Source organism: Diaphorina citri, unplaced genomic scaffold (genome assembly GCF_000475195.1).
Source record: "Diaphorina citri unplaced genomic scaffold, Diaci psyllid genome assembly version 1.1 scaffold1691, whole genome shotgun sequence".
Classification (NCBI taxonomy): domain Eukaryota; kingdom Metazoa; phylum Arthropoda; class Insecta; order Hemiptera; family Psyllidae; genus Diaphorina; species Diaphorina citri.
The window spans coordinates 31,818-46,438 of record NW_007379117.1 but is presented as its reverse complement, the minus strand read 5'-3'; the positions used below and the strand labels follow the sequence as shown (position 1 = coordinate 46,438).

The 14,621-nt window shown below is 40.0% G+C and overlaps 1 protein-coding gene across 1 annotated transcript in view; it reads left to right on the top strand.

Moving 5' to 3' along the window:
* LOC103516887 (sodium-independent sulfate anion transporter-like) overlaps positions 1-14,220 on the top strand; it is a 50,300-nt gene extending 36,080 nt beyond the window's left edge. Inside the window, exons 10-12 of the mRNA XM_026829161.1 lie at positions 2,385-2,704; positions 13,096-13,249; positions 13,770-14,220. Coding sequence (XP_026684962.1) covers positions 2,385-2,704; positions 13,096-13,249; positions 13,770-13,816 — 521 coding nt within the window. The 3' untranslated portion in view covers positions 13,817-14,220. The remainder of the gene's footprint in view (positions 1-2,384; positions 2,705-13,095; positions 13,250-13,769) is intronic.
* The last annotated feature ends 401 nt before the right edge of the window (positions 14,221-14,621 follow it).

Sequence of the window (14,621 nt, the reverse complement as noted above, 5' to 3'; positions counted from 1 at the left end):
TGGCCCGCATACACATGGAAGTTGGAAATCCCTGCTATAACCATTGCAGTATTGGTTTTATCTTTGCTGATTGCTTGTCCTCCTAAATAATGGATTACTACGGTACGTTGCACATTCAGAATGATCTGTTTTGCTTTGGGATTTTGTGTAGCAATAGTGGGATGTGGGATTTACAGGATAGGACAAAAGTAGGAAACATTTAGTGGGATTTATAGGATAGGACTGGGGGGAAAGCCCTGTGGGGGGGGGGTGGGGGGAATCTCGATAAATTCCCTCTTCCTGTCTTTGCCTGGATGGTCTTCGGTGTCTCTTCCCTTTCTTTCCCTTTTTCTTTGATATCCCAAGGGTCCTTTTCTTTTCCACCTTCTTTTTCTTTTGTCCTTCTTTCTCGCTTTCTCCTCTTCTTTGCCCTCTTTGGTTGCACCTGAGTTGGAAAATAAAAACATTTTTTCATCAAACTTCACATTCTGAGAGAGAAAGAGGGAGAGAGAGAGAGAGAGAGGAGCGAGAGAAAGAGAAAGACAGAGAGAGGGAGTACAGTATAGTTTTTACGGAATTAAATAGCCATCTTGGGAGATGATTCTTTAGTGTAGCTTTGTAGAATCTGCAATACGAACCATAGCAATACCATAACCCAGCGATTTCCAACTAGCAGCCCGCGGGCCACATGTGGGCCACCAGACCATTTTTGTGCCCCGCGAAGCTTTTAGGGTGAGCCCCCTGGGGTCGATTTTTGCTCTTTTACTATGGGGTGGACTCCGAAAATGTGGAGCATCCACCTTTCCCCCTCAAGAAAATCCTGGCCTGCTCCCCTGTGTATGTGGCCCGCGAAGTACCTGCCAATGTAACATGTTGGCCCGCATACACATGGAAGTTGGAAATCCCTGCTATAACCATTGCAGTATTGGTTTTATCTTTGCTGATTGCTTGTCCTCCTAAATAATGGATTACTACGGTACGTTGCACATTCAGAATGATCTGTTTTGCTTTGGGATTTTGTGTAGCAATAGTGGGATGTGGGATTTACAGGATAGGACAAAAGTAGGAAACATTTAGTGGGGTTTATAGGATAGGACAAAAGTAGGAAACATTTACTGGGATTTACAGGATAAGATAAAAGTATTTTATTTTACGTTTATCCTTGTAACTTTTGTGGAGAAATGCTGTGTAACGAACTTATGGATTGCTTTAGGCTGACATTTGGTTTTAGCTTCGCACGCAACCTTAACTATTTCTCTAGCAAGGGAAATTCAGGCTTGTATACCTACTCCCTGTTTAAAGTCCCCCAGCCAGACTAAGCTGGTCTACTCCCTGTTTAACGTCCCCCAGCCAGACCAAGCTGGTCTACTCTATTTAGTGGGGTTTATAGGATAGGACAAAAGTAGGAAACATTTAGTGGGATTTACAGGATAGGACAAAAGTAGGAAACATTTAGTGGGGTTTATAGGATAGGACGAAAGTAGGAAACATTTAGTGGGATTTACAGGATAGGACAAAAGTAGGAAACATTTAATGGGATTTAGAGGATAAGATAAAAGTATTTTATTTTTATTTTACGTTTATCCTTGTAACTTTTGTGGAGAAATGCTGTGTAACGAACTTGTGGATTGCTTTAGGCTGACATTTGGTTTTAGCTTCGCACTCAACCTTAACTATTTCTCTATCAAGGGAAATTCAGGCTTGTATACCTACTCCCTGTTTAAAGTCCCCCAACCAGACTAAGCTGGTCTACTCCCTGTTTAACGTCCATAGTGGGATGTGGGATTTACAGGATAGGACAAAAGTAGGAAACATTTAGTGGGGTTTATAGGATCGGACAAAAGTAGGAAACATTTAGTGGGATTTACAGGATAGGACAAAAGTAGGAAACATTTAGTGGGGTTTATAGGATCGGACAAAAGTAGGAAACATTTAATGGGATTTAGAGGATAAGATAAAAGTATTTTATTTTACGTTTATCCTTGTAACTTTTGTGGAGAAACGCTGTGTAACGAACTTGTGGATTGCTTTAGGCTGACATTTGGTTTTAGCTTTGCACTCAACCTTAACTATTTCTCTAGCAAGGGAAATTCAGGCTTGTATACCTACTCCCTGTTTAAAATCCCCCAGCCAGACTAAGCTGGTCTACTCCCTGTTTAACGTCCCCCAGCCAGACTAAGCTGGTCTACTCTCTGTTTAACGTCTTTAACGTCCCCCAGCCAGACTAAGCTGGTCTACTCCCTGTTTAACGTCCCCCAGCCAGACTAAGCTGGTCTACTCCCTGTTTAACGTTTCCCAGCCAGGTTAGCAACTCCATCATCTGCTTTCAGAGATTGATCTCATTCCCGCTCTTAGCTACTCCATGGTTATTAATTTTTACTATCCCCGCTTTCATCTGCTTTCAGAGATGGATCTCATTCCCGCTCTGGCCACGTTCCTGTCCTGCCTTTTGATCCGCATTGAGATCGGAATGCTCATCGGGGTCTCCATTAACGTCCTCTTCCTTCTGTACGCATCAGCGCGCCCTCGCGTCACAGTCGAGAAGCAGAAACACGAAGCTGGCTTCGAGTATTTGACGATCACGCCCGACCGAGCTCTAGTGTTCCCGAGTGTGGGTTACGTGCGGAATGTAGTGAGCAAGGCGGGACTGAAGGATGGCTATGCGTGCTTGCCGGTTGTCCTGGACAGTACACATATACAGGGGGCGGACTTCACCGCAGCCAAGGTAAGAGTTTCATCAAAATTGCATCTGCCTCGAAATTACCCCAACCCAACCTACATTCTTTGATAGCCTAGCCAGAAATTTCCAACTAGCGGCCCGCGAGCCAGATGTGGCCCGCCAGGTCATTTTGTAGCCCACGAAGCTTTTACAGTGGGCCCCTCGGGCTTCATTTTTGCTCTTTTACTATGAGGTGAACTCCGAAAATGGAGCATCCACCCCCTCATCCCCTCAAGAAAATTTTAGATACGGCTTGGTTCCTGCGAAGTACCTACCAACGTAACATGTGGCCCGCATACACATGGAAATTGGAAATCCCTAGCCTAGGCCGAAGAGTAGGTAAGGGTCATGCTCCCGCCAAGGAATTTTTTCTGAACAGTAATTAAGGACACCTAGGGGACTCTATGGCAAAAACTAAGAGCAACGGAGTGTTAGAACAGGAATTAGGTCAGACCAAAACTCTGTGTAAATTTAGTACCCATATTTATGTGATTTTGGTCGACCACACGATGCTTCTGAGCTGGAAAACTACACCGAAAATTCCCAGAGAAAGGAAGAAGAAGAAGCTAAAAAGTAGGTACAAGCGCAACTTTCCTTCCACCTCCCGTGAGAGCAGAGGAAACAATGTTTTTAATGTACGAGCTTTTAATTTCTTAACAAAAACTTTCTAAAGTTCTTTTTTTTTGCAGCAGCAAAACTTGTGCCAATTCATCAAGTTTTTCTCAGAAGAAAATGAGAAAGAGCTTTCTTTTTTAAAACAAAACTGAAAATAAATGAGGAATAAATTTTTCTCGTTGTCTAAAACACACAATGAAAAAGTGTAGCACTACTTGTCTATGCAAGATTTAAAACAAAAGGTGTGTTTCATACGATGCTGATTACTTACCTAGTACAAATTTAAACGTAGGTACCTGTAATACCTACTTTGGAAAAATATTAGGAAACTGAGAACACCTCGTAGGTATAACGGCACATGACTAAATAAACACCTATATTTAGGAACAAAATACTGGCTCTCAGCAAGTGCTCAAGCATCAATTCCAAACATCTGATTGGCCAAAATTTGCTTGAGACTGATCTGAGACCGAGAATTTTTGTTCATAAATATGAGAGGGATCCGACTGTGTTACGGTGTGTCCAAACATAGTCGACCAGCCGTCAATCCACATCGATGCACAATAAGTTCTCGTCGATCGATGATCGTTCGACGGCCGTCGACTTTCCCGAATTTTCTTTCTGTCTCTCTTTCTCTCCCGCTCCCTCCATCCAACCCTATTTTTTTTCTTCCTTTCCTGCGTTAATCACTCTTTTCTCTCTCCCTCTCGCTCTCTCTCTCTTTCTCTCTATCCCTTCTCTCTATAATTATTCTCTTTTTTTCTCCCTTTATACTTCTCCTTCTCATCATTTTCCCCTCATTCCATCCTTCCCCGTTTATCTTCCACTGCATTCCCCTTCCCTTTTTTTTTTCACTTTTTCCCTCAAGTTTTATTTATTTATTTCGTATCTCATTTTCTTCATTACTTGCACTATCTTTTATTTCTTTTGTTTTTATCACTATCCTCTTTCTAATTAGATAGTGTGTTCTTCGTTGTAATTATATTTCTCTTATTTCCTTACTTCTTCTCCTCCTCCTCCTCCGTCTTCTTCTTCTACTCTTTTTTTACTTGTCTGACCGTGAAATTCTAGTGGAAATTAACATGGACACTGTTCTTTTTTTTTTTTAGAAAAACGAAACTCAGAAATGGGACAGAAGAAAATTGTAGCACTACTTGTCTATGCAAGATTTAAAACAAAAGGTCTGTTTCATACGAGGCTGATTACTTACCTAGTACAAATTTAAACGTAGGTACCTGTAATACCTACTTTGGAAAAATATTAGGAAACTGGGAACACCTCGGAGGTATAACGGCACATAACTTGTCTGACAGATCTAGATCTGTCTTCCGACTTCAGCGTTCAAACCGCGTCTACGAGACCTATGTACTTATAGTTCATCCAGATCAATGTGACAGCAACGAGTCATCAACCCAAAATGAAGGAACCAATCACATTGCAGGAAATCCTTACATTGTTGCAATTGAGGTAAAGGTCTATTTTTGATAAACTCTCTCTTGAGATAATGCAGAGGTAGCTCTAAGTTCAGAGGTTGGATTCCAGAACAGGTAAGGTGGACATCACCTTACCTGACTTTGTTTCACTGTCGGAGGAAGCACTGTGCAATATACCTTCCCCTTTCTCTACCATTGCACATGTGACATGTTTGGCAACAATGCCTATTTTTTTGCTGTCACATTGATCTGGACACACTATAGGTTGGAATGTTGGAAGCTACACACGTTCTGGTGGTTTGACAGACTTACCTCACGTCAGGTACGTAGGGTTTAGTAATGGAACGGGGATTTATGGTTTTGAGGCCAGCCTTGTTAGCTTTTAGGGTACCACGTCTGCCTTGTAAGTGCTAGGTCCTGGGCTCGATTCCCGCTCAGTGTATCTATATTGTCCACAATTGTGTTAGGCCGGTCATCTGCATATAGATCTTGACAATATTCTTTCCATCTATTTAGAATTTGTTTTGGATGAGCAATGAGTCATCAACCCAAAATGGAGGAACCAATCAGATTGCAGGGAATCCTTACATTGTTGCAATTGAGGTAAAGGTCTATTTTTGATAAACTCTCTCGTTAAAATGCAGAGGTAGCTCTAAGTTCAGAGGTTTGATTCCAGAACAGGTAAGGTGGATATCGCCTTACCTGACTTTGTTTCACTGTCGGAGGAAGCACTGTGCAATATACCTTCCCCTTTCTCTACCATTGCACATGTGACATGTTTGGCAACAATGCCTATTTTTTTGCTGTCACATTGATCTGGACGCACTATAGGTTGGAAGCTACACACGTTCTGGTGGTTTGACAGACTTACCTCACGTCAGGTACGTAGGGTTTAGTAACGGAACGGGGATTTATGGTTTTGAAGCCAGCCTTGTTAGCTTTTAGGGTACCACGTCTGCCTTGTAAGTGCTAGGTCCTGGGCTCGATTCCCGCTCAGTGTGAACTTTAATCTTAACTGATAAGGTTCGTCTCAGAACGGCTGACTTTCTCCTATCCTGTCCTCCTCTCTTAAATTTCGTAACGATAAGACCTAATTCCGTATCTGATAATTTTATTTTCTTAAGCTCAAAGTGTGTGACATTGGTGTGAAATCGCCTTTCACATTTTTCCCGGTTGTTTATTGTTTCTTTATTTTTCTTTTGTTACGCAAAGATAAAGACAGCTTAAGCGTTTCTTCAATAAGTAATATTGTTTCTATTTGCCCTCCTTTTTTTCAGGACAACAATGGGTTATTTCTCTCTTTCTATCTTATCTTTAAAAAATAATCATAAATTTCTACTACCTAGTACCTATAGTTTGCCAAAGTCTACATAGGTACTTAACAATAATAAGAAGTGTCCAAAAGATAAAGACAGCTTAAGCGTTTCTTCAATAAGTAATATTGTTTCTATTTGCCCTCCTTTTTTTCAGGACAACAATGGGTTATTTCTCTCCTTCTATCTTATCTTAAAAAAAGTAAAAAAGAAATAATAATAATAAATTTCCACTACCTAGTACCTATAGTTCGCAAAGTCTACATACTTAACAATAATAAGAAGTGTCCAAAAGTACTTTTTTTTACTGTGGAATCATTTTTTGCTCATCTTTTACTCTTTTTCGTGGCTTTCCAGGGCATCAGTTCGCTGATCGAAGACTTCGTGATGCGACATCAGGACCTGATCTTTTACAATCTGAGGCCGAGTGTGGTGGACATATTCCAGGGTGTGCAACCCAAACAGTTCAAACATTGCCAGACCGAGGAGCAGTTGCACGACTGTCTGAAAGGTGAGAAATCACTTCCAAATACAATCTTTTTAGGTTTTTAGGCGACTTTCCGAGTGGTTAGCACCCAAATGGGGACCACAAATTGGTGACCATTTGGACAATCGGGTGCTGTAGACTTCTCCCGGCTCTAGTCAGGTTGGCCTTTGTGGATAAATTCCCCGTCACTAAAAACATTAGCAGTTATACAGTGACGAAAGGGTTAAAGCTCTATCAACACTCTCTATGGTTGGTAGCGCGTCTGCCTTGTGAGCGCTAGCGGGTTCGATTTCCACCCGGGGCGGATTTTATATTGAACCAATAATGTTCGTTCTCAGAGCGGCTGGCTTTCTCCTGTCCTGTCTTCGTCCTCTCTTCGATTGCGGGACGATAAGACCTTAGCAGTTACCTCTATTAGCAGTTACAGTTACCTCTATTAATGAAGAGGAGCTCTATTAAACTGTTGGTATAAGGGAACAACTTGTTCTAAGCTGACAGTCTAAACCTCTTGAAAAAATTAACCTTCTCTCATCTGTTTGTCTTATTCTCCTTCCAGAGTCCTATCTGAGGTCGTTGCAAAACCGACCTGTCGAGAAGAGGTGATCTGTGTACCAAATTGGGAGAGCACCAAATCCGAACAAAGCGAACTCCCCACATGCTACACCATCCAGAATCTCAACCTCGACTTTCAAATAGTGGCTCAGAACGCCAAGTTGAAAGACAATCGGGAAAGCCAAACTGTGTTATTTTTTGCTCTTTTTATAGATTTAAGACTTTTTTTTTAGATTTTAAGTTCTGATATTTTTACTGTAAGAAACTAGTAATTATTTATAAGTTTGAATGTTTGTGTAAACTTGAAAATTTTTAACTAGTGATACACGAAAGGGACGAGAAATTTCTTGTTTCTTCTTATAGCGAAAATTGCGAGACTAAAAAGGGATTTTGTCTCGTCTTTCCTGTATCACTAATTTTAACGAAGATATTGTAGATAGGGTCGTAGGTAACTACCTATTTTTGTTAGGTAGGTTGTGTGGGTACCTATTTTTTGTGACCTTTTAGAATAAGAAAAAAATCTCCAACACTTCACTCTACGTACGTGTAGTTAAGGTAGTGTGGGGTAGATAAAAAGGTGCCTTTTCTTTAAGATATGGGACTTATCTCAAAATTACCCCAACCCACCCTATTTTGTACATTATTTCAATATCATGAATGCGAGATTTTTGAGTTAAGATATGCATTTCATTTCATAATACATTCAGGGCAAATATTTACTTCTTCCAAAACCACTCTTTGTTGTTGTTTATTGTTGTGTTGTTCTTTCGAAACAACTAGGTAACATTGTTGGTCTAACAACAAAAAGTTGGCAAAATAAGAAAACACGCGTTGGTAGAGTGTTTTTTTTTCAGACTAGAAATTTCACAGAAAACTGCGATGCTTCTCACAGAAAACTGCGATGCTTCTTCCTTCCTTTCTCTCTCTCTCTCTCTCTCCCTCCCTCCCTCTCCCTCTCCCTCTATCTCTCTCTCTGTAAAACTTTAAAATGCAAGTTATGTACTTTTTCAACTCTTCATCTTAGAAGAGAAGAAAAGTGGAAGTACCTGTATCGTCTGACACCATTTTATTAACTTTCTTTGTATTTGACTTTAACGATAATACCTCTATGTTTTGCAAGCTCTGATTTCTGAGAAAAAAAATATCCCATTTTGTGTGGGTACCTACATAGGTAGGTACATAATTTATAGATATTTGTGTAGGTTTAGAGACCTACACTAGAGAGAGGGAAGATGTGCCTATATCAAGATGATATTGGTACATTAGCCATTAGCCCTAACCTAATATCTACCCCAACGAAGTAAGAGTATGTATGTACGTAATACCATTACAGCAATGATTTTTATTGATTTCTATTTGAAATTATTCAAATAATATTATTTTGTAAATAATAAAATAAATAATTGTCATTTTATATTGACATCGGATTGACCATGAACTTATTTGTGCTTTTTTATTTATTTCTATTTTTACTTCTTCTTCTTCTTCTTCTTCTTTTTCTTATTTATTTTCTTTCTTTCGTAGCGATGTTTGACAAAGGATTAAGGGGGGGGGGCGAGATATATGAATAATTAGTTTATCAAACCATCTTTATCGATAAAAGTTCGATTCAAGGTTTCCTTCATACAAAGAATTGATGTTAAGTCGGATTTATTTCAGTGTTGTACCTGCCTCGGCACCATAAAGTCGGCTATAAAATATGTCAGTAGATACGAGAAGAAGTGGGTCAATTTTACGAGCTTATTGTTTATAGGGCCGTAAATCTTACCACTAAGTCCTTCTCGCCCTTCTTTATCCTCTACTCCTCCATTTACACTACCAGGGGAGAGAATGATAGAGGACTTTCAGACCAGAAAAGAAGAGGAGGAGAAGGAGAGAATTTAGAAGGAGCAGGAAACGATAGTAAAGGGTAAGAATTAGCAGGAATAGAAGAATAAGAAGTAGTAGAAGAAGAAGAAGAAGAAGAAGAAGAAAGATAAAAGAGGTAAAGAGGAAGACTGAAGGAGAGTGAACCTAAAAGAAGAGGGGTAAAGCAATGATAAAGGGTACAAGAAGGAGTGAATCTAGAGAGAATGTTGAAGTGTTGAAGGAGTAGAAAAAGGAGTAGGAAACGATAAAAAAGGAAAAAGAAGTGGAGAACTGGCGGAAAGGAGTGAGGAGTAAAAAGGATAGGGGACAAAATGGAAGGCGAAGAGAGGAACATTAGGGATAATAAAGGTTTGCCCACGTTGTAAAAGGGGAAATAGGAGAAGATAACATATGAAGTGGAAGAAGAAGAAGAAGGAGGAGAAGAAGAAGAAGAAGGAGGAGGAGAAGAAGAAGAAGGAGGAGGAGGAGGAGGAGAAGAAGAAGAAGGAGGAGGAGAAGGAGAAGGAGGAGGAGAAGAAGAAGAAGAAGACGAAGAACAGGAGGAGTGTTGAAGTAGTAGAAAAAGGAGTAGGAAACGATAACAAAAGGAAAGAGAAGTGGAGAACTGGCGGAAAGGAGTAAGGAATAAAAAGGATAGGGGACAAAATGGAAGGCGAAGAGAGGAACATTAGGGATAATAAAGGTTTGCCCACGTCGTAAAAGAGGGGAAATAGGAGAAGATAACATATGAAGTGGAAGAAGAAGAAGAATAGGAAGAGGAGAAAGAAGAAGGAGGAGAAGAAGAAGAAGACGAAGAAGAGGAGGAGGAGGAAGAAGAAGAAGAAAAATAAGATGAACGGCAAGCTTATATGGAGGAAGAGGAGGAGAGGAATAAAAGAGAGGAGGAGAAGGAGAAGAAGCAAATATGGAGAGAGGAGACGAGGAACGAGGGAGCAATATAAAATGGTCATTTTCTGAGTGTATAAACAAAGTACGTATAAAATGATATAAAGGGATTGTCGAAGGAAATGATGCGTTGGAAAAGCAATTTGAGCAATATTGTTTCTGGGAGAAGATTTCCCCATTTATGTACGCTTTATAAACTTCATATTGTAGGTATGTTATAGGTACAAATTTACCTATAAAATTCATATGCTTAGGTAGGTACTTATATAGGTTTAAATTATGTTGAGATAGGGTATACTGAGCAAAAAATTGCATATGCCTGCATTTTTTTTCTTACCTTGGAATATTATTTCATATCCCTATGGCTATCAGGGAACGAAAAGTTTGCCCAGAAGATTTTCGCCCTGGATTCAATCCTATCACCTCCGGGTTTTTAACCCCTGAGCAAAAGAGGTGCTGGGTAGACCATCTGTTACATCCTGTACAAGTATTCAAAATAGATCGCGTTTTATACTCTAGGTACGAGAGTAGGTACCTATAGGTAACTATCAATTGCATATATTCTACCCTCTAATCTGAACGTGCAATACCCGTATAATAAATCTCCCATCTCCCCCCTGCAAAGGTGTCGGGTATGCAACACCCATTGCATCCGGTCAGCAAATGAACGGTCATCGATAGATAGGAGAGAGAGAGAGAAAGAGAGAGAGGGAGGGAGAGAGCAAACAAATCACGTAATGGTGAGATAAAAGGAGGGGGAAAAAACAAACATTAAAATGCATGCCCCTCCCCTACCCTCACCAAAGTTTCTCAGTCCCCAGCCCCACCGATCTAGTCCCCCTCCGTCCCCACGAAACCCCTTCCCGTCCCTAGGAGCCCCCGCCGAACCACCTCAGTCCCCAACGATCTAGTCCCCCGTCCCCACCAAACTAGCCCCTAGTTGTCCCCACATAAAATATCCGATTACGCAAAGGGTCACAAATCTCCAACGGCCAAACACAAATAATAAAACGGGGATTTAAACAAATTTATAGGGTAGGGAGAGAGAGGGAAGGGAGGGGGACGAAGAGAATGAGGGAGAGAGAAAATGAGAAAATAAAGTAATAGAGGTGTTTGAGTGTAAGAGAGAGAAAATAATGAGAGATAGAAAGAGAGAGAGTGAGAGAGAGATAAAGTTAGAGAAATAAAGAAGGAGAGGTAGGGAGGAAGAAAGAAGGAGAGAGAGAGAGAGGGGGGGGAGGAGGGAGGGAGAGAGAAAGTGATAAAGATCAAGCGCCAAAGGGAATAGAACGCACATAAAGAACAGACATTGCTAGGCCAGCCCCTCTTCAATCCTAGACCAGCCGCTCTTCAATCCTGGCGCCGTCCCTCCGCACACTGGACTACTTCTGTACGCGTTCTTTCCCGCACCAACTGTCCCGCATGGACCGGGTCCTGTGGTACATCACCCCGTTCTCGGCCTCCCTCTCGCTGCTCATGGTCCTCACGTCGATACTCACCGGCCATTGGCTGACGACGACCGAGAAGATGCTTAACGGCACGGCCTCCGGCCTCCGACAGCTGAGCTACGTGGAGAAACACACCGTGTCCGGCCTCTGGACCCTGTGTGAGTCGGACTTTGTGAGAGGTAAGAGTTTTGGTAGAGATGACTTGACTTACCTACACTGGTTTCTTTTGTGATAGGTAATTTTTGGAGGAAATGTGTTTTTCTTCTTCCTCTTCTTCTTTTTTTTGGGGGGGTATCCCCTGGGTCTCTTGAAGAAATTAATGTTGTCTTCTGCGTGTAAGCGCAGATACAGAACAAGAAGTTATAGACCACGACCTTAGTCTTTAGAGAAAATTGATGGAGAAGGGAGGAGACATTTGAGGAGGGTAACGCAACCCCAAACAAGATTACCATAAGGTGTATTGGTAGAAGAAGAAGAAGACATAAAGAAGTTATAATATTGTACTCCATTCCATTTGATTATTCATTCCTGATCATTTCCATTCTACCACTCCTGATTATTCTAAGCAGAACCATTCTTCCTGTGTTACGTTCACTTTGTATTCCCTGTCGTTTAGCCCCCGATCCAGAAATAATTATGCTAAATTTTCCCCAGTGCTATCTGCTATCCCTCTGAGTTATGCTAAAATGACATTATACACAGCATTTCTTATTACACAGAGGAGCATTTTCTTTACAGAATAGCATTTTTATTTCACTGAGCAGCTTCTACTGTTTCCCCATGTTCAATAATAATTTTAAATTCAAACTTATGTTTTCCTTATTTAAATTTCTGTATGAATAAGAAAGTCTGTTACTTTATTTGGCAGCACCAGATCGCTAACCCTTCTTCGCCTTTTTATTACTTACCCGATCTCTCGATTTCTCCATTCTTTCCTCCCTTCTTTCCCGAATTTTCTTTCTGTCTCTCTTTCTCTCCCGCTCCCTCCATCCAACCCTATTTTTTTTCTTCCTTTCCTGCGTTAATCACTCTCTTTTCTCTCTCCCTCTCGCTCTCTTTCTCTCTATCCCTTCTCTCTACAATTATTCTCTCTTTTTCTCCCTTTATACTTCTCCTTCTCATCATTCTCCCCTCATTCCATCCTTCCCCGTTTATCTTCCACTGCATTCCCCTTCCCTTTTTTTACTTTTTCCCTCAAGTTTTATTTATTTATTTCGTATCTCATTTTCTTCATTACTTGCACTATCTTTTATTTTTTTCTTTTGTTTTTATCACTATCCTCTTTCTAATTAGATAGCGTGTTCTTCGTTGTAATTATATTTCTCTTATTTCTTTACTTCTCCTCCGTCTTCTTCTTCTACTCTTTTTTTACTTGTCTGTTTTTTTTTTTAAACAAGATACTTTGTTTTATTCATATAACATACAACATAACAGAAAACAAGCAACAAACAAAAGATATTAGGTACCTAATTGAAATAAATATTTTGCCAAAATACAATACTGCTGCCGCCCATCAACTGTGTCTTGTTTTCTTGTTTATGCATTCGTAGTTATAAAAAAAAAAACCAATGTGCCTAGGCATGTGTTGGGTCTTTTTTTTATTAAATATTTATTTATAATTTATTTACATGATTATCTTTCAAGTTGTTGTGTGTTTGTGTCTTTATAGTATTTGTGAGTCTATATTCAATTTCTCTCTTCCGAGATGTAGATGTACTTTTTTATTCTTCTTTTTTATAAGTATAGGTATTACAGTTTTTGGTTAATCAGTTTACTCTTTTTCGTGGCTTTCCAGGGCATCAGTTCTCTGATCGAAGACTTCGTGATGCGACATCAGGACCTGATCTTTTACAACCTGAGGCCGAGTGTGGTGGACATATTCCAGGGTGTGCAACCCAAACAGTTCAAACATTGCCAGACCGAGGAGCAGTTGCACGACTGTCTGAAAGGTGAGAGAAGAATAATCAAAATCTTAATCAACCCCTTAAGGACTGGATTTATTTATTTATTTTATTATTTTTTTCTTAAAATTTTCAATGAACCGATTAAAATTTTGAACTGACAGGATAAAAACAAACATTTTTGTTCTGGAACCATTTTGATATCACTTACCGTTCTCAAGATACAGCGTGTGACATACACGTCACACTAGGCTCTTGTGATATAGAGACAGATCTCGATATAACGTAATCCAAGGGGAATCCCAGTTGGTTCCCGGTTTTGAGAGGATCTAAGTAGGTACTAATAGGGAAGAAATCATCCAAGTCATTATAGGTATTCGATACCCACCTGGTAGTAAGCCCGGGAGCCCGGGACCAAATTATTGGTCGTTGGACTCTCAAAACCCCATGACCCAACTCGTAGTCAACTAACATAGAAAGGTCAGATGTCAATACCTTTTTAACTACCTACATAAGTTTACTTATTTTTTTAACCTTCTCTCATCTGTCTGTCTTATTCTGCTTTCAGAATCCTACCTGAGGTCGTTGCAAAACCGACCCATCGAGAAGAGGTGATCTGTGTGCTAAATTGGGAGAGTACCAAATCCGAACAAAGCGAACTCCCCATGTGCTACACCATCCAGAATCTCAACCTCGACTTTCAAGTAGTGGCTCAGAACGCCAAGTTGAAATACAATCGGGAAAGCCAAACTGTGTTATTTTTTGCTCTTTTTATAGATTTAAGACTTTTTTTTTAGATTTTAAGTTCTGATATTTTTACTGTAAGAATATAGTAATTATTTATAAGTTTGAATGTTTGTGTAAACTGGAAATTTTTTAACTTGTGATACACGAAAGGGACGAAAGGGAAATTTCTTGTTTCTTCTTATCGCGAAAATTGCGAGGCTAAAAAGGGATTTTGTCTCGTCTTTCCTGTATCACTAATTTTAACGAAGATATTGTAGATAGAGTCGTAGGTAACTACCTATTTTTGTTAGGTAGGTTATGTGGGTACCTAATTTTTGTGACCTTTTAGAATAAGAAAAAAATCTCCAACACTTCACTCTACGTACGTGTAGTTAAGGTAGTGTGGGGTAGATAAAAAGGTGCCTTTTCTTTAAGATATGCGACGTATCTCAAAATTACCCCAACCCACCCTATTTTGTACATTATTTCAACATCATGAATGCCTCTACTCTCTCTTCCTTCGCTTCTTCGGTACGCGGTCAAAAGACGACTTAAGAATCAGACTTTTTTTTTTTTTTTTTTTTTTTGAGATGGTTTGCGCACCAAAACGAATAAAACGGTTGAAAAACGAAGAATCTGATTGTTACGAATGGATCAACAAAGCTTTCTTGTTGTGTTGTTATTTGTTGTTGTT